General features: G+C 34.3%; 3 protein-coding genes across 7 annotated transcripts; 1 reads left to right on the forward strand and 2 right to left on the reverse strand.

The window, feature by feature from the left end:
- Positions 1 to 169: 169 nt before the first annotated feature.
- LOC108551248 (poly(A) RNA polymerase gld-2 homolog A) lies at positions 170 to 2823 on the forward strand. Its single transcript, XM_017905345.1, has 10 exons — positions 170 to 355; positions 444 to 835; positions 919 to 1121; positions 1188 to 1471; positions 1550 to 1718; positions 1792 to 1935; positions 2016 to 2144; positions 2208 to 2397; positions 2466 to 2581; positions 2660 to 2823. Exons 1-10 carry the CDS (start codon positions 170 to 172, stop codon positions 2821 to 2823), a joined length of 1977 nt encoding a protein of 658 aa, XP_017760834.1.
- A 2542-nt stretch (positions 2824 to 5365) lies between these two features.
- Upf1 (Upf1 RNA helicase) lies at positions 5366 to 11374 on the reverse strand. 3 transcript variants are annotated; one of them, XM_017905442.1, is made up of 6 exons: positions 11214 to 11374; positions 10748 to 10968; positions 9796 to 10073; positions 9556 to 9711; positions 8889 to 9482; positions 5366 to 8806 (listed from the first exon to the last, which is right to left on the reverse strand). In XM_017905442.1, exons 2-6 carry the CDS (start codon positions 10934 to 10936, stop codon positions 6664 to 6666), a joined length of 3360 nt encoding a protein of 1119 aa, XP_017760931.1. In that variant the 5' UTR covers positions 10937 to 10968; positions 11214 to 11374; the 3' UTR covers positions 5366 to 6663. The 3 variants fall into 3 exon arrangements, with proteins under 3 accessions (XP_017760931.1, XP_017760929.1, XP_017760930.1); XM_017905440.1 differs by lacking the exon at positions 11214 to 11374 and adding an exon at positions 11068 to 11207; XM_017905441.1 differs by lacking the exon at positions 11214 to 11374 and adding an exon at positions 11068 to 11207 and having other exon boundaries at positions 10748 to 10984.
- A 1459-nt stretch (positions 11375 to 12833) lies between these two features.
- On the reverse strand, positions 12834 to 24606 carry bib (MIP channel family protein big brain). Of its 3 annotated transcripts, none has more exons than XM_017905281.1 (4): positions 23946 to 24606; positions 23141 to 23267; positions 14635 to 14842; positions 12834 to 14063 (listed from the first exon to the last, which is right to left on the reverse strand). In XM_017905281.1, exons 1-4 carry the CDS (start codon positions 24253 to 24255, stop codon positions 12834 to 12836), a joined length of 1875 nt encoding a protein of 624 aa, XP_017760770.1. In that variant the 5' UTR covers positions 24256 to 24606. The 3 variants fall into 3 exon arrangements, with proteins under 3 accessions (XP_017760770.1, XP_017760772.1, XP_017760771.1); XM_017905283.1 differs by lacking the exon at positions 23946 to 24606 and adding an exon at positions 23542 to 23581; XM_017905282.1 differs by lacking the exon at positions 23946 to 24606 and adding an exon at positions 23491 to 23563.
- Positions 24607 to 25768: the final 1162 nt, after the last annotated feature.

Here is a 25768-nt window from a genome sequence, read left to right on the forward strand (position 1 = left end):
TTTGTTAATAAATTTTATTTTTAAATTTAAATTCACTACAAATTCATATAAATAATACTCACTTTATTTAGTGCATTATATGTTATAATAGTTGTTCTATTAAAGAGTATAAAGTTGTTTCTAAATTTAAGTGTTATCTTTTATAACATCTTATACATTTATTTTGGCTATGTATCATACTATGTATCCACCACAAATAATGGTGCAGATAATGGGTGGCCAACAGGCAAATGGACAGTGTCCACCAGTTCAGTCACATACAATGCACATTCAAGGTGCAAGTGCGTTCCATCAGGCAGAATATGCAAAATATCGTACAGATGCTTGTTCACAGAACAGACATCAAATGATACAGGTATGTTATTACGTTTAAGAAGTTTATAAATATAAGTGCATTTTATTTATTAACAAAATGTTCTTGAGTACAAGCGGTATTCTTGCAGACAGGATCTTATCCGTTGGAGCTATTGCAATTGATGGGGGTTGAGGTACCATCTTTACGACATATAGAGTATATGCAGTCAAATAATGGCACACAACCAGGACATTGGCAAAGACGTGTGAATACATCAAATAATACAGCTATTATAGCTTCTCCACATCTTGTTTTTAGACCAAATAATAATGGCTTGGCAAGTAAAAAATCAAACTGGTATAATAAATTGAGTAAAAAGACTTCTTTTCGAGATTCCTTCATAAATAATGAAAAGTATGGCAGTGATAGTGGCTTTAGTTCACGATCTCCAACACCAAATAAACATCACATTGATAGTAGTCAAACAGAGAGTTCAGATGAACGAGATTCTGTAATTTCTTCAGTGGAACAAAGTATGAAGTGAGTATTATATACTATTTAAATAAACAAAAAATAATCAGATTAGATGTTGATAATATAACTGTCTAATATGTAAAAATTAGGAAATTATTTTGTTCCAGAAAATCGCACAAGATACATCCAAATAATGTTACAAATAACAGAATAATGCAATATGGTATAATTTCAAATAGTTCTATGCATCAATATTTTCAGAATCAAAGATCTATTAATTGTTACCCCACGAACATGTCAACATCTAGGACTCAAGTACAAACTTATCAGAATAAAAGAAGGTATCATTCAGGTATGTTTACATTAATGCATATTAATTTATTTATTCATTTACTTCAGAAAAAAATTATAATTATAGGAAGAAATAGTCCACCTCCTCAAAGATTACCAAGAAATAAAAGATATATGGGATTGCTGTCACCTAATTACCACACATTTCCCAGATATGGTATTGCGCCAGATCGATTCTTAGCTAGATCACATTTAGTTGAAGTAACTCATACACCAGATGATTTATTTAATGGATCGATTTGGGATAGACTTTCAAAAGAAATTTGGTCAAAGTTTATGTTAAATCAGCAGACTGAGACTGTTTATAGAAACAAGATGATGCTGTGGAGATATCTTTATGTTTATATTAAGGTAACATAATTATTTCATTTAAAAGATATTTAGTACATACTATATTTAGTACAACATCTAAGTTTTATTTATTTTCAGACTGCATTTCCAAAATATGGGTTATTTTTGGTAGGCTCTACAATGAATGGTTTTGGATCAGATAATAGTGATGTTGACATGTGTCTTTTAGTGAGGCATACAGAAATGGATCAGAGGAATGAAGCTATTGGACATTTAGAACAAATATTAAAATGCCTTAAAAGATGTGGTATGTCAATTAGCTTTCCAAATAGTTTTCTATAGAATTTATAATTAATAAAATGAGGTTTTTATGCTAACAGATTTTATAGAACAATTAGAACTTATACAAGCGAAAGTACCAATTCTGAAGTTCCATGATTCAATACAAAATTTAGAAGTTGATTTAAATTGTAATAATGCTGTTGGTATTCGGAATACTCATCTTCTTTATTGTTATTCACGAAGTAAGATTATTATAATTAATGAAAAAGGTTATTTGAAGTACAATTCAATTTGTAAAACTATTTCTTTCAATATTTTATAGTTGATTGGAGAGTGAGACCATTGGTACTTGTGGTTAAACTTTGGGCACAATCTCAGGATATTAATGATGCCAAAAACATGACAATATCCAGTTATTCCTTAGTTCTTATGGTCATTCATTTTTTGCAATGTATGTATTCAGTTTGCATTTTATTTCGTTAATTTATATATACATATTCCTTATTTTCTTTAGGTGGTGTTAATCCACCGGTTTTACCTTGTTTACATTCCCTTTACGAGGGTAAATTCACACCACACACAGACATCCATTGCATAGATATTCAAGAAGAATTAGACATTCCAGTTTCCATACTTCGACCTAAGAATCGACAATCGTTAGGGGAATTGTTCATCGAATTTTTTCGATATTATGTCATGTTCGAGTGAGTAACAAAAAAAATATTACAGTATATTTCAATAGATAATATTATACTAAATAAAATTTTTACAGTTTCAATCAATATGCGATATCAATTCGTTTAGCTAACAAAATACCAATAGAAGACTGTCGAAGAGCTCGATCGTATAAAAATGACCCTCATCAATGGAAGTATTTGTGTATTGAAGGTGAGTCTGGTAATTTAAAAATCATTGAAACAGAATTAATGTATACTTATTTATTGGCTATTGTTTGTGTATTTATAGAACCATTCGATCTAACTAACACTGCTAGATCAGTTTACGATCCAGATGTTTTTGCGAGGATCAAACATATATTCGATTGTACATACCAAAACTTAAAGGAACACCATGACCTAGCCAGGATATTCATCAAGGTGGATTCTGTTTCACCGTATATTGTGACATAATCACATTCATGCAGGCTGGTACAGAAATACTCATTATCTAGCATAATTTTATATTCGAGAAATGGTTTATTTTTGCAATTGGCCTCTTCCGACACTTACCTATGAGATAAAAAAGTACAATGAGGTAATTTTCTACGCTTACCTTGAGCTAACATACTCGGATCTTGTGATAATGGCCTGCGCTTTTATGCAACGGCTCATCTGTTGCGTTTAGAAGCTTGAGTTTTTCTCTCGTCTCGTTTTGTTTTTGTTTTATTTCCTTTTTATAAATATATAAAACTATTGGCAGCACAGGTTCATACTTGTAGGATAGAAAAAAAGGGGGGGGGGGGGTTGGGAAAATCAAATCGAACATTCGATAAGTAGCAATTACATATGAATACGACACTTTTTGTACAAAAATATTATTATCATATTAAATATTTTTTTGAAGTTCTTTCGAAGCCTTTTGTAAAGCTTTTTTGAACTTTTCGAATACGAAAATACAGTGCCTTACACTGATCGGCTACTATAATCGATTTAGAAAGCTCTAATGTAATCTACTTATATAGTCCTTCATTGATTTAAAAAATATCATAAGAGGTTTTCAGTTTCTCTTGACAACTACTTATAGAAAAGTCATTGCCTCAATTCAATATAAAAAGAAGAAAAAATACATTAAAAATTAAATGTGTAAAACGTTAATGAATTTTCTTTAGAATTTGAAGTATTCATATACGAGATAAAAAGTACTTATTCTTAATGTGAAAAACGTAGAAAACTTAAATTTATATCTTAAAAAAAATGCATTGAAAAAAGATATCTCGTTGAGATAATGAAAAAAAAATTAAAAAGTAAAAAAACAGATAAAAAATGATTGTTAAGAAAACAGTAAGTAGAAATTAAAAAAGATATTCACTACATTTATATTAATATTATCAACAAGAATAAAAAAAAATGTTTTAAAATCAATTCATTAACTCTATTGAATGCATATTGTGGTGATTAAATTTCAATTATTAATATTGTGTGCCAAACAAAGAAATTATTTTTGTTTTTCACTTTGTTCGGTATATTTTTCAAAGAACAAAAACGCCATATCAGTTATTACATTTTAAAAACTTTTATAAGTAAACTCAACAGTATAATTTGCCACATTATTAAGTTTGCAATAGATTTTGTCTAAGGTGGACGTTGAGTTAACAAAGTTCCTATTTTCAATAAAAGAAATTGAATATCTTTAATTCCAGTTCTAGTCTTATTTCGACTAGTCCCTTATATAAAAAAAGAGCGCAGAATATGATAGATATTTAAAGTATCCTATAGTAAAAACATAAGGCTGTGTTGACAGTATAAAACCTATGAGGTGCTATGTACAATCTTTGGGCCTGTTACAAACAATTAATTCATATTATTTATAAATCAAACGTAGAATTAATAGTTTATTAGAAAGACAGCTATTGTTTTTGTCAAATTTTTTTTGGAATATATGAACAATTCAGAATTCTTCTCGAACAATTCTCTCAAATTTTCAAATTAACAATATTTATGATGTATGTCATATTTTTACAGGCCTAATATATTTTTCTAATTAATTATTTACTTATTTTTATAAACAATATAAAAGAGTTAAATGTTAAGTACCTTCCATCGCTCAAATTGGAAATCTATCTTCCCGTTTTTTGTCAATTCTACGCACATGTTACGCTAAATTTTAAGGTGATAATATCAAACTTTTGTAATTTTGATTTTGTTGTTAAATAAAAAATATTTATATATACAACGTGGTAATATTAACTAATTGTACTGCCATTAAATTGTATTGAAGGACATTAACTGAGAATAAAGTAAAACAGGTTTGACTTTATAGGTTAGAAATGAAAGATATGAAACGAAGTTTTGTTTCTTCAAATTAAATTTATTTGCTTTTTAAGATTTCACAATGAATTTCCATATTACATTCTGCAGTTAGCGGTGCGCTGTTGGTCGGAAAGAAGAAAAGTAAATAATTTTGTATTATATAATGTTTTCTTTTCTTTTCTCATTCTTAATTTGTTTCATGAGTCAATGATCAAATTCATTACCGCCAGAAGCCAGTACAGACAGAAAAAAAGTGGAGAAGGGAATAAATAGCATAGGGTGTGCGAGGATAAAAGAAAGAGCGAATAGAAAAAAAGAAGTATTTAAATCAAAAGAATTAGTAGGTAGAACGATGCTTTGGTCAGTAGATCAGAACGAATAAAATACTTTGAACGCTAAATGAACTACTCACATCGTTACAGATAAGAATATTAAAATTTTAAATAATATTTTGCTTTTCTATTATTTTCTTTTTTAAACTGCGTCTGTCTGGATCAGAAAATTTTGTTAATTTTTGTAATTTTCTATGTTCCCATTCCTATTTCATTTGTTTTTCTTTTTTTTTTCAGCGAAATATTGTCTTAGTTGTTCTACGTATATTTGTGATTTGTTTTTTTTTTGTCATTTATCTGTAAGTTTTATATAAAAAAAAAGAAAAAAAAAACAACACAAATACCGAATAAAATTCGTTTTCCCTTTTTTTTTTTTTTTTTTTTTTTCATTCTGCGCGCTCTGTCGACCCCTGCGGTAAATAAAATATATACAATATATATACCGGTCTAACCAGAAAAGATAGAAACTAATTAACATGATCAAAATTAATAGGATTCCTTATTGATTAACGTAATATCAACATTACGCCAAGCTTATGAGAAAGGATTCCTCCTTCTTGATACTCAAGTGTCGGCCTCATACTGGTTGACGACAATTCGATCGGCAACGTCTGACAGATGATGATATTCTGTCGGTTCAAGAACAAATCGATGACGATGATCGTTGTATTATTATTTTCTTGTTATTGACGTTGTCGTGTGTTCACGCGTTGCAAGAATCGTACTTTTTATTGCAGTTTACTTTCACAATTTACATAATCGAAAGAGATGTGCATGAATCACCAAAAGATATGATCTCCACGATCCCGTTAAATCTCTACAGAGATGTAGTTCGTCTCTTTGTCTTCGTTTTTCTCGGCAGTAATAGTTTATTCCACGCCTTTTAAAAGAAAAGTCGAAAACGACACGTAACGCATTATCAAACCCAATACAATGTTTTTCAATCCCTCTTTTTATCTTTTGTTTACTTTGTTGACAGTGAATTAAATATTCACAATATTGCAATACGTTTCCCCCCGTTTTTTTAGTTTGTCGATCACAGATTCATTCAATAGTTATATATTTTAATTAATACGTTACATTGAATTTGGTCAAGTCATCAAGTGTTACACGTCCCATATCTTCCTTTTTTTTTCTTCTTTATTGTTATTATATTCCTCATTTTTGGTATTTTTATGCATTTTGTTTTGATTTGCTGTGTGTAACTCTAACTTCACTCGGTACGTTCACGGTAAGCGCGTGTCACAGTGACAGATGGTAATTTTTGTGATAATGTCGTCTCCCAGTCTTATTTCCCTTTTTTATTTTTTATTTTTTTTTTTTTTATTTTTTGAAATTTTTTATTGGCTTGTCGCACTTGTTATGCCCGGTGGTTTTACTCTTTAACCATTTCCTTTCCCCGTCTAGAACAGTTTAGCATTTCGACGGTAAATGGCGACGAACTCCCCCGTTTGTAGTATTTTTTTTGTTTGCTTGTTTGTTTTAAAACCCTCTTTTAAAACGCCGACGACTGCGTGTGCATATATCGTACTCGATCGCCGAGCCGTTTTACCGTTTTGCGCAGTTAGTGATTTGTGGTTGTTGGTCGAAGAAGAATTGGTCGAACGAGCCTTCAGTCGCTCCCGCGACGCTGCATAGCAATTGCGTTGCTCAGCCGTACGGTCTCGGCTCAATATGGCTGGGAGAACTGTCCCCCGGCTTGTGACTGTCCGGATTGGTAAAAACCACTTCGATCACCCTGATAAGTTGAATCTTGTGATAATAATCCGTCCATCTGTGACTGAAATTCTCCGACAGCAAACGAATCTTGAGAGAGCTCTGCTTGACTCAGTCCAGGCTGAGAAAGACTAAAACCTGGTTGCGACATTCCCTGCGTCGTGCCTTGAGTTAATGGTAGCCCTGGTTGGCTATATGGCTGGGTATTCTGTTCCGTTTGACTTAGTTTACCCATTCGTGGACCCTGTTTGTTCTTTGATAAAGCCGTTCCTCGGCGATTACGTTGATTTTGTCTGGCCTGTAGCGCCTGTTGGTGCTGATTATAGAATCGTGGTGGTACGTGCGCCATATTCATAAACATTCCTACTGGAACTGGTACATTATTCATTGCTGCTTGAGCTCTTTCTGGACTAATGTAGCTAATGGTATCGTGGGTCCTACTGAAGATATCTAAAGGTACGTTCCTTTGGTAGTAAGGATTATGATTTTGCGTACCATTAACCTGAGTACCTGATCGATCGTAAACTGAACCCGGAATGAGAGCTTCTCTCGCGTCGTACATCGACGTGGACATGAAATGAGAGCCTGGATTCGCAGCATTAACAAGTTTCTTTGGTTTGGCGAATTGAATCATGGATTCTTTTAAATTGTTTAGAGGTCCTTCTACAAGAACTTTCTGTTCTTTATAGAAACTCAATAAATGGTTCCATAATGGTTGCTTTGATAATACCTTCGGATTCCCTACGATTATGATTCCGTACTTTGCGCGAGTTAACGCCACATTCAATCTTCGTGGGTCATTCAGAAATCCAATACCTTGATGTTCGTTTGAACGGACGCAAGACATAATTATTATATCTTTCTCTCTGCCTTGAAATGCATCTACGCTGGCAACCTCAATCTCCTGATAAAGTTTCGAGTGCAGAGACCCCTGATATTGCATGTATTGAACCAAATAGGCTCTTTGTCCTTCATATGGTGTTATTACTCCTATTTGTTCGGGCTTCACTCCACAACGTAAAAATCTTGTCGCTATTTTTTCAACATTTGATGCTTCTGTTCGATTCAAATAGGACGTACCACTTCCAGCAATTTCTTCTTGACCTTGGGTAACATAGAAGAACATAGGTTTATCGGGTGCTGGCCAAGGAAAGTCAATTTTCAATAATTTCCTTTCGTCTGCGCATACACCGTTCTGTAAAGAACCCTCGTAGAAAAAGTTTGATGGAAATCGTGAAAGATCCGGGTGCATACGATATTGAACTTCTAATCTAAAAGGTCTAATTCCAAGTACAACTAATCTTTCAAAAAGGGACTGCGATAAACCTGCTCTGGCAGCCTTTTTGCACATAACTACTGGTCCTAACTGACAGTGATCACCAACAAGGATTAATTGCTTTGCTCCAAGAACAACTGGCACCATGCATTCAGGTTCAGTTGCTTGCATACTCTCATCAATAAGAATCGAATGGAATTTAAGCCTGTGTAGCCTTGGATCACCAGCTCCAACACAGGTACAACAAATCACGTCGGCTGCCTCTAATAATTCTTTTTCTGCTGCTTTTTTTAGTAACCTATAACGTTTTTCATCAACGCTAGACAACTCTCCAGTCTCATCCTTTAGTTGTTGTAATTTTTGTAATTCTGTATTTGTTTCCATGTTTTTGATTTGATTGTGAAGAGCAAGGAAACTCACTGGCGAATCGATTGCTTCTCGTGATTTTGCACAAAGTCGTACAACTTTTAAATTAGATTTATGTATTTTTTCTGTGAGTTGATCTACGGCTGTATTGGAAGGAGCACATACTAATACAGGACCGCCGTTTTGTTTTACCAGTTGGTAAACTATCGTTGCGCTGGTCACGGTTTTCCCTGTACCAGGTGGCCCTTGTATCAAAGACAAGGGTCTCTGTACGGCGTGTTTCACAGCATACACTTGGGAACGATTTAAATCTGGTAAATTTGGGGCACTGAAGTGTTTGGGCAGATGGCAACGAAAAAGAACTTCTTCTACTTCATGTCCTAATAATCTGTGGTATATGTAACCAGATACGGAAGTGTCATCCACAGCAAATTTTCGCAACGCTAATTGCATGCTATTATAAAAAAAAAAAAATGATACATTATAGAATACGTTCCAAAATATTTAAAAATAAAGATTATATATAAATTACTTACCGATCAAAACTTGTACTCTTCCAAATAAAATCGACGACGAAGTTACTAACACATTCCGTCGGAGCACCAGAATTATTTTTTAATTCAATCCCGACTTCTTCTCCATAATTGTCAGGAATTTTAATTACATGTCCAATTCCAGACCAAGGTTTGTGAAGTTCACCTAAATAGCGAAGTCTCAGTTCGTCTCCATGCATTAATTTCATATCACCGTCCGTTTTTGCTAACATAAAATAGGCGATCGTCTTTTTGTTTAATCCAACATCCCAACGAACTTCAATATTCTCTTGCGTTTGAGATTCTTTTAAACGTTTATCATAATCAGCTTCTAATTTTACAAGGGGACCAAATATGTTCTGGTATTGGTATCCATCTTCGTACCGCAAAAGTACTTGTTGCGGTTCTTCGTCTACTCCCGGTTTTTCAAGGTCTTGGAAGGTTGCATCAACATTGTCCCGCCATAATTCTTCCAACTTATTGATTTGTTGGGCAGAGATTTGTCTGGCACGGAGTTGCTCCTGTTCTGATGGGATTTTTACTAACCAAGCTAAAAAGGAGCGGTCTTCAATTAAAGGCTTCCATTGTTCTTGATCCCTACAAAATTTAAATGGTATCAAACATGATAACGACTCATTATATTTGTAATTTCCTTTAAAAATAAGTTTACCAATTCATATCCTTTAAAGAACTTTGAGCAGCACATGGTTGGCGACAGAGTAATACAACAACCGAATCTGCTTTTGCAGGAATGAAACCAAGAACAAAAACATTCCTAACAGCGCATGAATAACATTCCAGAACAGTTTCTCCCAATGGACCATCTCTGTAATATATGTATATATATATATAAATTATGGTACAGAAATAACAAGCTATATATGTAGAAAACTTTAGTTCAATATAATACCTGTGTAAAGTAACTTCCTTATGTTTAGCTCGTACAAGGTGGTTGATAATGTGAGAACCAGATGTATTTCCACGTCCATTACAAAACCACTTACGACAAACATTACACATAACAACACAAGATGCTTCATGAATACCACAATATTTACATGCATGCTCTGGTAAATCACGATTGTAGTATGCTTCCTCTTCTTCTTCTTCAAATTGTAATTCTGCAAGACTTTGTGCTGCTCCAGAAATTTTCAAATCTAAAGATGAACTACCACTTGTTCCATTAACCTAGATAAGATTCATATATATATATATATATATATATATATACACACACACACACACGCGCGCACACACACGCACACACACACACACATATAAGTTATGGATATTTATTATTATGTTTGATTAAATTTTGTATCTTATTTAAGAAATTCAATTTTGTTTATGTATTGTTCAATGCACCTATACTTTTTAAAATATCATTTAAGGTTATTGTTATTTTGATTTATTATATTATTACATTATCATTACTACTTTCATCTTCTTACTTCATTATCATTACTATTTATCTTGCATAATAATGTGAAACTTATCCATGAGAAAAATCACCTAACCTCTAATTATAGAAAAAGCACCGATCATGTTTGAAGTAACTAATTTAAATACGTAGGATTCGTATTTATTATATTTCACACATCGTAAAAGTTGTATTCACAAGGAAATTGTTTTATATGCCCTGTATAAAGATGAAAAGAAAAAAAAGGTAACATCAAAGCTCAAAGTAAGGCGTGGACATAGGTGTAATGTATATTTGGAATTAGTAAAACTATAAATGAGTGAGGTTAGGTGATATTCCCGTGATTGGAAAAAAATTCAGAATAAGATTAAATGAAGAGAAGAAATGAAAATATAGGTTAGAGGTCAGATACGAGGAACATATGATAAGTCAAAAAACCAACCTGTACTGGTTGGCTAGGTTGACTTTGGGCAGCATCGTGTTGCGAAGCCTGAGTTTGACTCGGTGAGGGTAACGTGAAATCGGTGAAATCAAATTCGCTACCCTGTGTATCCGCACCAATTAAATCAGCTTCCTCTGTGTCGAGGAATGTGAGGGTCTGACTGCTAGGTCCGTATGCATCAACGCTCATCCTGTACCGATACTCGATGTCCTTTTCGTACCCTGCAAGAAGATAGATCTGCCTTCGACTTGTACAGCGACGAACACTAGTTGATTGTGATAGAATACCGCAACAAATACACAAAACGCTCATGCAATTACCGTTAGCGAAATGATAGACAAACGAAACTATCAAGTACAGTAAACTCTCAACACGGCTCAACGAAAGAGGCCAAAGAGAATCCTACGCCATACTTCGTCTCGCGCAAGTCTCGCGCCCACCAACACCGACACAAGTAACAACTAACTTTTCTTCTTTCGCTCGTCGTGTGTTACGTCATCAGCTGATTTCCAAGTGTGTCCCGTGAGATTGGGATTGAAGGTTGGGAATTCTAGCGATCTCCTACTCACTAATGACGATTGCCTGTCTCGCGATTCGATTCTCCGTGCCGATTCCTCTCGAAATTTTTATCGGTTAAACGTATGATAAGCGGTAGTTTTCGGTTCATTCCGATAGATGACGACACGATTACACTTCAGCATGTGATCATTGGCGGGAAAAAGTATCTCAAACACAATCAATTATTAAGATTAGTTATTGAGATACTAGTTACTTCGAAAGTTTTTGATTACAGTAATAGATGTTCCTCTAATTTTCATAAATACTTCATGTATCGTTAATTGATTGATAACATTTTGCAATTTTTAATGTACGTATTTCTAACCTTTTTTATGATTACACCTTATTTATTTTTTAATAATTCATCTTGAAATGATAAAAAAAGAAGGAAAATTCGTCCTTTTCAATTGTTTATTGTCGAACTTTTTTTCTATTTACGTACATACATGAACGTAATAATAAATCTACAGTCCTATAGTCTACAGTAAAAATAATAAATACAAAATTTAATATATACATAACACTTGTTGCTTCAAGTTCCGCCGATTTCTATGTTCTTCACCAATTCGTAAATGTCTGTTACTTTCATTCATTACATTAAACTGCTATGTAGTATTTGTATATCGACTTCATAATAGATCTCTTAAAATATAATATCTTGATACATGCATCGAATAATATACACGAACAGATCTAGAGTCGGTTTTGGAAATAGAACAAAACTTTCTCCGTTTTGTTAAATTAGAAATCGATCACAATAAGCTACATAAAATGGTACAGACATACAGCTTCTTAATTGCGATCTTCGATGTATGAAGAGTGGTTTTTTCTTCTTTAATGTTATATGAAAAAAGGTATTCATGAGATCAGTCTTATATGATAGCACACTGATTACAACTTTAATCAGCTTATTTTACCGATCAATTCAAAATGCGTGTGAGAGTTCATTTACTAATTATTAAAAAATTCAAATTTTTTGTTTCAGCGTGTTTATTCCATAGTGTAGCAATAATTGATCGTGACTATTAATTCAAAAATTAATCTATTAATGTCCGACGATAAAGATAAGTGCAAACTTTACACATTTGAAAATGGGAAACAATAAAATATTTTCTTCTTTCGTTCAATTAATCGTGGTAAATTTTAATAGTCTTTATAGTTGGGAACTAATTACAATTGCCACTAACAACTATAAATGCTAATTCTATCTCGAATAGAAAATGATAAAACATCATTATTCCTTCGAAACTTCTGGAATATTATAATTTAGCCACTATAAATAGTCGAGCAATTTTCTCTAATATTCCATTCTTCTACATTCTCTCGTCACACTGTGAAATGGCACTACAATATCTTTCTCTTTCTTTTTTTTTTTTAACAGACTCTGTAATTTTAATTTTCAATCACATTCATTCCTATTTAATGACTACTCCTAGTATCTTACGAAGTTCTCCATTTTTGTAGTTACTAATTATTAATCAGCAACTTTATAGAAACGATCACCGAGTAATATTCATTAAATTTACAGTCAGTATTGAAGATTTGGTGAGTTTCTCTGAAAACTGTTTTGCTGGTTCTGTTGTAATGGTCCGGCTGGACTAGGTCTCCCTTGCTCGCGATACTGTGGTGGGCCAGGTGGTCCATTTGGTGGTCCTGTTGATCCAGGAGGTCCAGGTATTTTACCATAATTTCCTCGTGTTGAACCCTGGTAACTACCATATGCAGAATCGTCACTGCGCCTAGAAATATGTCCGTACATACTCTCTGGTCTTCTAGAATTTGCTGCGTTATCCGAATTTGTAGATATTGCTCCATTCTGATGTTGTTGTTGTTGCTGCTGCTGTGGTGGTGGTGGTTGCTGCTGCTGCTGCTGCTGTTGCTGTTGCTGCTGCTGCTGCTGCTGCTGCTGTTGCTGCTGCTGCTGTTGCTGTTGCTGCTGTTGCTGCTGCTGATGATGAGTTTGAGTAGAAGACTGTATATTTGGAACTGACTGTTGGGAATTTTGGTTACCCGGAGGAGGAGGAACTGGTGCTCGACCATATATACTAGATCCCGTGGACACACCGTAGATACCATTTTCCCTAGTACTAATGCTTGTGGAGATTCCTCTGATACCATAAATGCTCTGTGTGCATTGTTGCAGTTGATTTTGCATGTTCTGATTCGTACTATTATGATTTTGGGAATTTTGATTTTGACCATTCGGTCCATTTTGCTGTTGGCTCTCTCGGCCTGAAGTTGAACCGGTTTGACCAATTCTAATTGGGTATAAACTCTGAGCAGGGACTAGAGGACCTGGTTTAGGGATCATCAGGCCATCTCGAGTTCCGGAAGTCGATTTAGCATATACACTTTGTGAACGATTTAAATTTGCCCTAGTTAAAGGCGGAGATTTACAGTAGAGTGATTTGGTTCCTCCATAAATAGATTCAACGCGTTCTAAGGCAGTCGGAGGGGCACTATAGATCGACGAGGATGCTCCAGCGACTGGACGATAGGTTGCATAGGCGTTAGGAAACTTAGGACCGGATGGTTTATCTAGATCGTCATATGTGTCTTCATCAGACCTCAGTGATGAATTATCTCCATCGTCCATGTCGCGTGGATCTCTAGATCGTTTAGGATTTAGAACATATTCGTGAAGAAGTGCTGCCACTGCACTTCCGGATAATGGGCCCACCCAGTACACCCAATGATTGTCCCAACGATTGCTGACAAATGCTGGTCCAAGTGCCCGAGCAGGATTTAAGAATGGACTCTGAAATATCATTAAGGATATTCATTAATTTATTCAACTATGCAATTACTCTTGTTTATCTGTTATATATATTTTATGTTTTCAGACTATACATGAGGAAGTGGGTGTCAAATATTTGAGTTAATAAATGAGGCTTTTTAAACTTTTATTTGCTTGTACGAGGTACAATATGCTTGAATTTTTCTATTTTTAATGTATTATATGTACGTTTCGGAGCACGTGGAATTGAGGGATCGAACTCTTCTTTTTCCTCTTTTTCCTCTTTTTCCTCTTTTTCCTTTGCTTATTTTATTCTTCCCTACTCGACATTTCTTTTTACGCTAAACTATAGGTGTTGTTTAAAGACGCGGGTCTGGGTTTGATTCGAAAAAAATCGAGGAGCAATTTGGATAGGCCGGTTATAAAAGAGAATGCGCACACTGACGAGGGGGATTAGAAGGAAAGAATTATGTTCTTAGATGTTTTCATACTAACACGATATTTTCGTTCTTTTTTTTATTTTTATAGTAATGAGAAGCGTGTACTTTAATCGAAACTGGTTCTCTTTAATCAAAGAGAATTATATACTCACCGAAACTAAAGTAGCTGCCGTATAAGCTGCGGCTAGCACGCCAGCTGGTTTCGAAGAAATTGACGTTGGTGATGATTTCGAAGATTCTGACGTGAAATGAGCCAGGACTATCAGCACTGAAAGAGCTAGTTCTACTAAAAGCCTTTCAATAGGTCCCCCAAGACGTCCTAGGGAAGTCAAGGTCTGCGTGTTGGAAGGTGTAGTCACCCTTTAACATAAGAATTATTTATTATTTAATTATTGAATAAATCTAAAGCGCGTAAAGCCATCTGTTTCAGACGGGCTTACTTAAGTGGTGACTGTACATATAGGGAAAATTTAATAAAATAGTAGTAAACGTTTTTGCGTATATTTAAGAAACTATAGTATACTTTATCTACATGATTATTCTGATTTCTTTTCAGAACGTGTATCATTCAATTCGAATGAATTGAAAAGATAATTGAGTTCAGACAGGAATCAATAAGATTTCAAATTGTAGTATTTGTCGAAAATAATTTCAGGGGAGAAAAGTTTTAATTTTGTTGCTAAATACTGAAAATCCCTGTACCTTTAAAATTTATCGTTATGTGTACTAATGCAAATGAAAGCTTCCCTTCTTTTTTTCTACTTCCAACACACCTCCTCTCTATTTCGAGAGGCCTTATGATCTCGTCATGAGAGAATGAATTGATGAAATCAGAAATGCAGATTATAATCGCACAATTGGAATTAATGTGTTGTATTGGCGCCTATAGAATGAAAACAAAAATCATTCTTCTTTCAAGATTCAGAATGGTAAACAAATTTTTGCTGACTTTTCCTTTAATGACCAAGAATCATATTCTTTTGTAATATTTTAAATATCATAACTGACTGTAATTGATTTTATTAATATTAAAAAACATTACTTTAATATTATTCCTTTAACATTTATTAATAATTATTTTCAGAAATTGTTTGAAACTTTGAAACGTACCAAAAGAAGTTAACAAATTTTCTTTCGCATCACTACTTTTTAAGAGACCCATTTCATCGCAGATAAAATGGGAACATTCTTTGCACCTACTGTTTGCTACCAAAATGCAGGCCAGCTTCTATTTTATGTACTCTTTACCAACCACAAGCATAGTCTAAAAATGTCAAGCAATTTTACTCGAATCTTCTCTAACTATTACTTACAAAAGTAGAAAATTTTTTATTTTTTATGATAAAATATTTTCTTATAATTATTTTTTAAAACTAATTAAATTTCCTCCTTTACAGACTGAGCTATGCAAAAAAGTGTAAAAACTGATGTTAAAATCTTTTTTTGGTCCAACGTCATTTGCTACCTATTAGAAAAATTTCACAACTTATTTTCCCATGATTGTCAGTTGTTTTCTCATGTTTTCCGTTCGAGAAGTTATGGTTACTCAACCGAGACTCGTTTCGCTGTTTAATCCCGCGTACACTTGACTCGAGAGACCGAATGCAACCTGTGTCTCATATTCGCACGGGGGCAAAAGAACCTTACGAACACTCTCAATGGTCCAAAGATTCACACAACGTTTAAAATAAATTTCAATTCGAGCACAGAGGGGTGCGTATCACTTTCACTAGGCCTTTATCGTGTTTAACGAGCTATTGATATTTTCCACCCACCGGGACTCCCCCCATAAAGTGATTGGGACGTATACATACATAAACTTTATATCCCTATCGTTAGTGGCCCCTTTCCTGGCTCCCTTTTTCAACTAGGAAAAGCGTCACATGTGTATGATATGTGTTACAGGCGAGACGAGATCTCAGTGATCCCATTCTAAAGTCTTGTCCTATGGGAAAGTTCAGATGCTTTGGAGGTTGTGGTTAAACCAGAAAATTAGGTTCATTGCGAGTTACTGATGTAGGACGAGTAGTTGTGGGAAGTTTTACAAGAAGCTTGACCACTCTTCTCTTATGGATTAATTCTATGGAACGCTACACTTTATGGAATTAGAAAGACGTAAGGTAGGCAAAAAAAAAAAAATGTTTGTTGAAAGTAAATATATTTTTTTGATAATTTCTTCAAAAATTCAAATATATATGCCTAAATATAGTAAATCTTTCTTTGCAATATCCGTATAGTTTCCATTTTATTCAAAAATTTTAATGAGGAAGCAAAATGATTAATTTCATGTATTTTTCTTAGAATCAGTGCAGTTTATAGAAATTCAAGATGACAAAGCACAGGATTTCGATGAAAGCTCAAAGCAGGGTCTCAGAATTCAATTCCCTTGGTTATGAATGGGAAACATAAAAAAGGTGCAGGAAGTGTATTTACACACTCATGGGGAACCACGTCTACAAATAAACGAATTCGTCTGATCATTGTTCTTACTTTGGTTCTATGTTTGTCCTCCAAACTTCCATTGTATATTTATAATAACTTTTCCTTTTCAACTCAAAATTTAGATTAATTAATTGGCAAATTTTCATTATTTAACAAACTTTATATCTAAAACTATTCTGTTATAAAATAGCAGAATTTAAAATTTGCAAAGTTGTAGACGTCCTAACACGGATACATCAAGTGAGAAATAAGGATTTGGACTACAAAATTATAAGTATTCTCTAATTATGAGTAAGCGAAATCCTCATCTGTTAAATTAAGTTAATTATTGGTATTAAAATGTTTTATAACTACTTTGGAAAAAATTCTCAAAGTAGTTCTTCCTTTTTAATCGGACTACTAGAAAATTTCTTTCAATGAAGATATGATATTTTTTTAGATACAAATGGAGACATGTCAGAAGTACTTAACAATAGTATTTTTATAATACTGAAAATTGTACGTACAACCAGTTTCACCGTGCCAATTAGTTCATAGATTCGTAGCAGCAATATCGATAACCCTCAAGAACCTTATTGACCTGTTAGGATACGGGAGGAAAAGAAATCTCAGCAGCTGACCTCGAAGATCGTTGCGGATTCTCCTCTATAGAATCCTATTCAAATCGTAGGCCGTGCTTTTCTACGGGGAACACGTGCCAGCCATATGTTGTACGAAAGGAATCTTCAGTGGTTCTTTTCAATATTGGTAGCGTAAAGTCGCAGTCACAAAAGAGCTTTAGGAGCCTATAAATGATTTTCCTTTGACCAAAGGATACGAAATGATGGCAGATGTTTTCTGCCTTTGCTTTTTGAAAGACGTCGAATTTGGTAGGAGCATAGTTTCGAAACAGAGAGTACAGACAACAAGAGTTATTTCCTTTCAAACTTCTGGAACGTTACAAATTTTTCATATTCATGAAATTATTATGAAGATATAAAAAGTATTTTTCTTCTGATAACTCTTATTTTTTTTAACGCTAATTAATTGTTTTAATTTATAATTTGAATTTTATTATATCTGTAATGTGAATAATATTGTAAATTATTACGAAAGGTAGATTTTAAGTAACTTTTTTAAAATACAGGTGAAGAAGTTGCGGTCTATGCCACTGCGTTAAGAATTAGATTTCGTACAGAGTTGACAGGCTGACTACGCATGTATCTAAGCGTACAACCTACAATCAAGGATTGGGATGATTCTTGAGAACGAACACGTGGTTGTGACCATCTGTTACTATTCTGCTTCGTTCATCCCACCCTAAGTTAAAGCATTTTAACCTTGCAAGTTCTTTTCTTCTGCATCCAGAATACTACACACAAATATCTTTGAATTCTATTTTATTTATTAAACACAATTCAAGGTAAATATATCTCTTATACTCTAAAAAAAAAAGGAAAAAGATTTCCCATGAAAGAAGTTTTTATAATTGCAGAAAATTAATAGTTATTAAGCTGAAACTATAGTTATCTGGACTACATGATACATTAATAAAGTAATAAATCATCAATTAGAAATGAGTGAACAACAGAAGCACGAAGAAAGAAGAATAATATAAGAGGAAAATGAAGAACCGAAAACCTATTCCTACGAAATAAGAAAAATAATTAATTTGAATAACAAAAATCATATTGCTCCGTTTACAGAAATCTAAACACCAAGAAATTTGGCTTCTTATCATCTCTAACTCTTCATGGAACCATTACAAAGAAAACGAGGTGTAAACTTTCCCAGCACATAAAACGTTTAAATATTTAGTTTAAGAAGAGACACCGTGTGCTCTAAATAGTGAATCAGGGATTTTAAGAGATGCGTGAAAGATCGCCATATGTTTTCTGCTTTTTTCTTCGTCATCAGTCACACGGAATTTATTTTCACTAACGGAGAGAAGCAACAGAACACCGTTGACGGCTGAAATTTCCAAGGAGAAATAACCGTCGCTTACGATTCAAAGTTGTAAAAGCTGGAATATCGCGAGGATCGTTTAAGCGGGCCGCTTTGTGTCCGCGGTAAAAGGTGTTTCGAGCAGGTAAAACATTCCTACTGAAACGGTTCTACCTGACCCACCTGGCTTTCACGCTATATTTTCAGCTGAACAACAGTTTCTCTCCACCTATATCAACGTTTGAAGGAAACTAGCTACCCAAAATGCAAAATCTTTAGTTAACAATATGTCATAAACAAATTATATACCAATAGCTAAGTTTCTGTGAACTACATTGGTAGAAAAACGTGAAGAAATAGATGAATTTCATTATTTTTAATGGTTAATATTCAAGTCTAGGTTTAAAATTTCTAGAAGAAAATATTTTCGATATCTTTGGAAGGTAAATGCGTACATATTTGATTGGGCGGAAAATTATCGGCAAAGAAAATCCGGAGGAAGGTCTCTAGTTGGCTGACAGTATTGAGGAAGGCCCTCGAAATCACAGCTTAAGAACTCAATATCGAAGGCTTTCGAAGAAACTTGGATATTGCTTGTCAATTGTAAATCTCTACCTTCAAAAGATCGTCTTCTTTCAATGAATGATATTCCTCGGCCATGACGAACTTTCTTCGTGTTCATGTCGATTCTTTAAAAGTATCAGCTCGATGAATCCATTTTTTCTTCGTTTCGTTTTATTGCATCTTCATTAAAATAAATTTCAATCAAATTAATTACACTGCTGTTTGGATGCTGATCATAGAGAGATACAAGTAGAAAAAATTAAATTCAGTTTTCAAGAAAAACATAATCTAGTACCATAAATATTTTTGAAGGATAGGAAACGTGTATCAGGCTGTTTCTTCGCTGGACATCCGGTTCGCCACGCGCATTACATGTGTCTTGCTTGACGTCACAAACACACCTGCTTCCTCACAGCTGTTCCTTAGTCCATGGTGGTGAATTCCCTTGACAAATAGTTTTATACCAATGCGTATATCTTTTCCGGTGTAATAATCTTTCTCCAAGGAATCTTGCTCAATACATTTCGATCATTCCTTCGTTTTGTGAGCAAAAGAAAATCGAACGTGATTTATCGTACAAATTACTCGCTCATCTAAGTTTCACAGTAATTTATACCATCGTGAAAGTTTACCCCTTGAGGTTGAGAAAGTTGTGTCAGCAAAATGAGAAAAATAGTATATTTTAAATTTTCTATAAAGTTTATGAATTTTCATATTTATACTCTTGTACCGTTCAAAAACCACATAAAGTGATAATGGGAAAATCTTGTATAGTGTCAATAAAACGATACTAAATCCTTTCCGGATAGTTAGATTTGCGATTCTCCCATAATCTTTCCACCATGTCAATTCGGTTTACGATTTATCTGCTCGACTGTCTATCCATTTCTTTTTTTATTTATATTCAGGGGAAGTATCGCACTGGGAGCGACCACCCTTCAACAAATGCAAGGATACGTGTTTTACAAACGCCATACACACACCATCCACTGACCCGCTTGTAACAGATGCAAGAATATGTGCTATTTCTTTCTCCATCTCTCCCTCTGGCCCTTCTTTTTTTCACTGGGGTGCATGCATTCCCTAGAGACATTTTTGGAAGGGATGGCGAACCTCGTTGGTTAACTAGAGTATTGTTCGATTATTATTTCGGTACATATCGCGCACTTGTTATCTCTTTGTGGGCTCATATGGTGGTTTAAGAATGATCTCGCCGCGAATGACGAATCTGACGCTGTATTAAACTGTTAGGGATACCATGAACAACTGCAACTCTATATTATACAATACTTTTTTCAATCCACATAAGATCTGATTCAAGAAAAGTGTAATTTATACAGGTCTTCAATTTGTGTTTATCCAGCAAAAGATTATTTAAAAACAAATTTTTATGTTTCATTTCCAACAACCGTGATTATTCCTCGCCTATTGATATGTAGGTTTAAAACCAAGGCAAAATCGTGTCTTATTTAACACGTAGAAAACCTTAATAGACAGATAATAACGCACAGAGTGTATCTGCGGTGAACCATAAGGGGTGTTTCTTCTTTTTACCCCGGATACAGTGTATCGATGAAATTTCACGAGGGGGCTTGATACTTACATAGGGGTGGTGGCTTCTATTCTACGAAACTTATGGAATAAAATCAGGGGTCCACAACTTTCACTCAACCTGTATGAACCTGTGACATCCAGTTACAGGTTGAACTGTTCTCAGGTACATACCTCTTGACGATATCATTACCGATTACTGCATCGTAAACTATCTATATTCATTTTTCTGCTATTCCTTTTTACAATTATTTACAGTTATATCTTTTTAGATATTCGAAACAAAATTCCAAGTAAGCAACGCAAATGACAAAGCGACAGGAACAAGATGAGGAAACAAGAAAGCAAATAAGACGGAGATAGAAGAAGAAAGGAAGGACAATAATCCTCGAAAATGCAGAGAACATCTGCTCTGATCCCGTATCGCAGCGTATCCTCCTTCAATGAGAGACGATCGCGTCGTGAAACTTGTCCCACCTCGGTGCGTATAGGTATTCATTATCCTCGTCTCTGGTGCCTGCTTTTTCCGCGCGATCTTTTTTGGTCCATGGAACATCTGCGGCAGCTGCGAGGCGGTGGCCTGCCGCAGCCTACACGGAACGAGGCAGGTGCTCACCTTCGAAGGAGCTTCTCCCCTTAGCTCTGCCAATTACGCGTGCCTCTTTCTGCCTCTCCTACTCTCCCTTGTGTCACTTCATTCTTTGTTTGCAATTTTTTCATCGATCGTCTAAGCGAATGTAATTAAATTGTTCAATTTATGGTATCCAGACTAGTAACTTTATTGTATAAGTCTATTATAAGTGAAACCTTAATGATTGGATGGTTATCTTGCATGAAATTTGTCTGCTCTTGTAAGGAGATTTACACTGTTACTACACTATATATCATAGCGGTACATAAACATATATGCATCTAACACCTACAACTACATTTTTTCGGAAGAAGCGTATACTTCTATGATTTGGTAGATTTTAATTAATCTTGCGTTCCAATTATTTCCAGATGACGATTTCTAAGAAGAACGGAAGGAAAGATATGATAATTTTAAACAAAGAGAAGAGAGAAGCAATCATTTCTAAGAAACACGGGGAAAAAGCATAATGATTTACGTATGGTCAGATCATTGTCATATTTATTTTCTCCTCTCCTTGGTCGACAATTGAAGAAGCTCTTTGATATAACCGATGGTACCCTGAGAGCCCATCGCTCCTTTTTCATTTTTTCCTCTCCCTCTTTCAGCACGAAATCTTTTAACCATGGGCGAAATCGAGGCACGTGCACCAAGTTGCACGGGCCAGTCTTTCTCCATTCGACTGGAGAGAAAAAGAGATATTACAACAGCGTGCTCGTGCGCTCCTGATCATTGCTTGGTCACGGAAACTCGCTACCCCGTGAATTATAGACTATGCACGGGGGTTTTATGGGTTAATAATAAAGATGCGTATGCAATTTAAAGATATTGACCAGTTCTTCCAATTGTAGCTCGCAGCTATGCAAGATGAGTAAAAGTCTCTGCCATAAAAATAACGCGATCCAAAGTATGAATTGAGGATAAGAAGTAAAGAAATCCTACCATGTATAATGTATAACAAATCTTTTTAATTCTTTGGTTATCATACATTTTATCAGCCTCACATCTGATTCTAATAAAAATAAACAATTTGTCTAAGCAATAATTTCGAATTATTTCAAATTTAGCAAGCAGCTATGCACCCCATTTATGACATACGTATATATTCGTAAAACTAAACATATCTATAATATTTGTTTGTTATTATACGTAAAATTTTATAATTATGCTTCTACTGATTTTAGAAGGCTTCTAAAAGTGGACCAAACATTTTTGCGAAACGAAAAAGTTTCGAAGGCTTGACCATGCAATCTTCTCGGATTCTGTATCTAGCAGCTGCCTTTTTGGGGTTCCGTATCTCACCTTTTCTAATATCGCGTTTCTACCGTATGTATAAATACTTGGAAACATTTTTCAGTTTGAAAATTTATCATAGTCAATTCCTTCTATTCAAAATATCAGGTTGATGAACTTGAACTATATAAAAGTGATAAAATTTACCTACATTTGATTTAATAAAGTATAGTATAAAAACTACCAAGGATTAAAAGCTTCGTATGATTTTAAAAAATAATTGTTATGTAATGTATTCTAAAGTAATCACTCACCCATATAACATTGCAGCGCCGGCTATACCACCTCCACATTGTGCGGCGATGTAGAGAGCAGCACGGAGTAGAGAGATCCGTCGACACAAAGCGAAAGATACTGAGACAGCTGGATTTACGTGTCCACCTGCACGTCAGGCATTTTACCATTTTATTACAAGTTTTTAACCTATATTCTCACATACAAAACTATACAGAGCGCATATCTTATATCCTTTCATGAAAATGACAATTATATATACTATGATTATATCTTGAACAAGTGTAAAATAAGAATCATCGATATTTTCAGGTTATTATCTAGATACGTTGAATTAAATTATATAATTTGTTACAGGTTAGCTAACTACCAATATTATCGTAAATTTTCTTCGTTAAAAGGAAAAATGAACATGTTTTACTTAGCAGTAACAAAAGCTTCGAGTTAATATACAAGGGTTTCAAGGCGTGTGCATAGTATATGTAATATAGAGCGCACTCTCGCATTCGTTCTGCTGCACGCGTAGCGTACTGTTTCTATCGGTCACTATAATCGGTTAATGAGCCAATCGAGAGAGAAACCACGAGGACCGAATACAAACTACGCAAATAAAATATTCTTTCCAAACTTTTTTAAATTGCTAAATAAAATTTCATATATAAAAGAAATACCAAATTGATAAATTATTAAAGAATTTTATCTTGCAAATATAATGATATAAAAATAAACAGTAAAAGTTACTAAAAATACTTAAAATTATAGGAATTATGTTAACAATTGAATAATCTTATCAATCTTAACAATCACGTGATCTAAGGAACTTACCACTAATATGGCCAAAGATGAAAGAAATCGCCGAAATTGCAAAACCGGATGCTACAGCAGTGGCTAAGACGGAAAGTCCGCTTCCGGAAACCGCAGAGGACGCTGCTGCACCGGATACAACGAGACTGAAGAGAAAAGTAGCGAAACACTCTACAGCCACTGCTCTCCAAAGTTCTAAACTACGAGCTTCTATCGACATAGGTGCTTTCTTCTCCGTTAGTTCTGCATTATTTTCTTTTAACGCGGAGATCCTTGTGAGCAAGGTCACTATATGAGCATCTAGTTCCCTTGAAAATGTTTCCGTGGTCATTTTTCTTTTATAGTATATATCAAATTTGATAAAAATATAAAACAATTTATTATAACTTCTGTAATTTTTTAAAGCATTCTTTCTGCAGTATCACTTCTAGAATGCACTCAAGTGCCCAAAATCACTTATTCCACACTTGCACGCGACGTTGAAGGATCAGTAGGATTCGAGTGGTTCGCGGGAAAGTCACAAAGTACCGATACGTTAAAGGAGCACGAGATTAGAGGAAACCCGAACACGTGAAATCGTGCTTCCCGGAATAGCAACGCGCTTTCGAGTGACAAGACGATCGTCGAACAAGTGGGCCCCAGACTGTGAGAGTGCCTCCACCACGCACCACCCCCACCCTTCGACCACCACCGGTGCATCTGTGCCTAAACCCGAAGAACTCGATCGGCTACCACGCGCAGGCTATGTACCCCTGAAAAAGTGCAGCAGAATGATTGAGGGAGGATCTTCAATGAAAAATTGAAGTGTTAAGAGGGGATATAGTCCCAGTAAGATAATATCTGAAGAATAATTTTTGAGTAACCTACGAGAATTGGATTGAGTTATGATTTAATATTTAATATTAAAGCTATGTTACTTGATAAGCTATGAATTATTTTATTTTTTCCTTTTTTAGTAAGGGTAAATTTTTATTTTCTAAGTAAAGTTTGTTATAATATTTGTTAACTTTGCATAGTTTCAGGGACAAAAAATTACGCTAATTGGAACAATATTTAATATTACAAACGTGAGCAGAATATTAATGCGTACGTTAAATGGTAATGGGCATTAAAAAGAATAATTGCATTTATGGAGATTTATCTTATTCCCACGAGTTCAAAGACTGTTTTAATTCCAAAGTTCCCACAAAAAAGAATGTATGCATAATGAGACCCAAACAACGAATATAATAGCATCCATTTAAATCAACTTTATGCGAACACCAGACCAGGATGGACTTGTGTGCAATAAATTTGCATTTGTTACAAACTCTTCAAATTTGAATATATAATAATATATAATAAATTAATTATCTTAAGACATATTTATATCCTCTAACTGAAATCATATTCAAGGTAAGAAATAATTTATAAAATATTAGAACGAAATCAAAATATATTACATTTTTTAAGATTTTTCTTTACAATTCGTGACTGACTTACAGTTCACTTTTGTTCTCAGAAGCCGACCCCGTCGTGTCAAGCGTGACGATCTTACAGGATAATGAAGAACAGACCAACATAATTAAATTCTTTACTGGGACTGTACAAGCATGTAAGTAAAGTCGACTGGGGAATGAGTAATAAATCCAGCAATTGCCGTAAATTGAAGAACTCGTGTGGAGGGAGATGACAAAAGGGGCGACAGATAAAAAAACTTTTACTTTGTCGCGCCTTTAGCCGTGGTTAAAACAATTCTTCCAACAATATATATAATTCTAAATATAAGATAATTTTTGCACTTAATAGTTATTATTATACATATACGCGAGAATTAATATCTTCTATATAGTTTCCAACAAATT

The sequence above is a fragment of the Eufriesea mexicana genome, unplaced genomic scaffold (genome assembly GCF_001483705.2).
Source record: "Eufriesea mexicana isolate 0111107269 unplaced genomic scaffold, ASM148370v2 scaffold3780, whole genome shotgun sequence".
NCBI classification, from domain to species: Eukaryota; Metazoa; Arthropoda; class Insecta; order Hymenoptera; family Apidae; genus Eufriesea; species Eufriesea mexicana.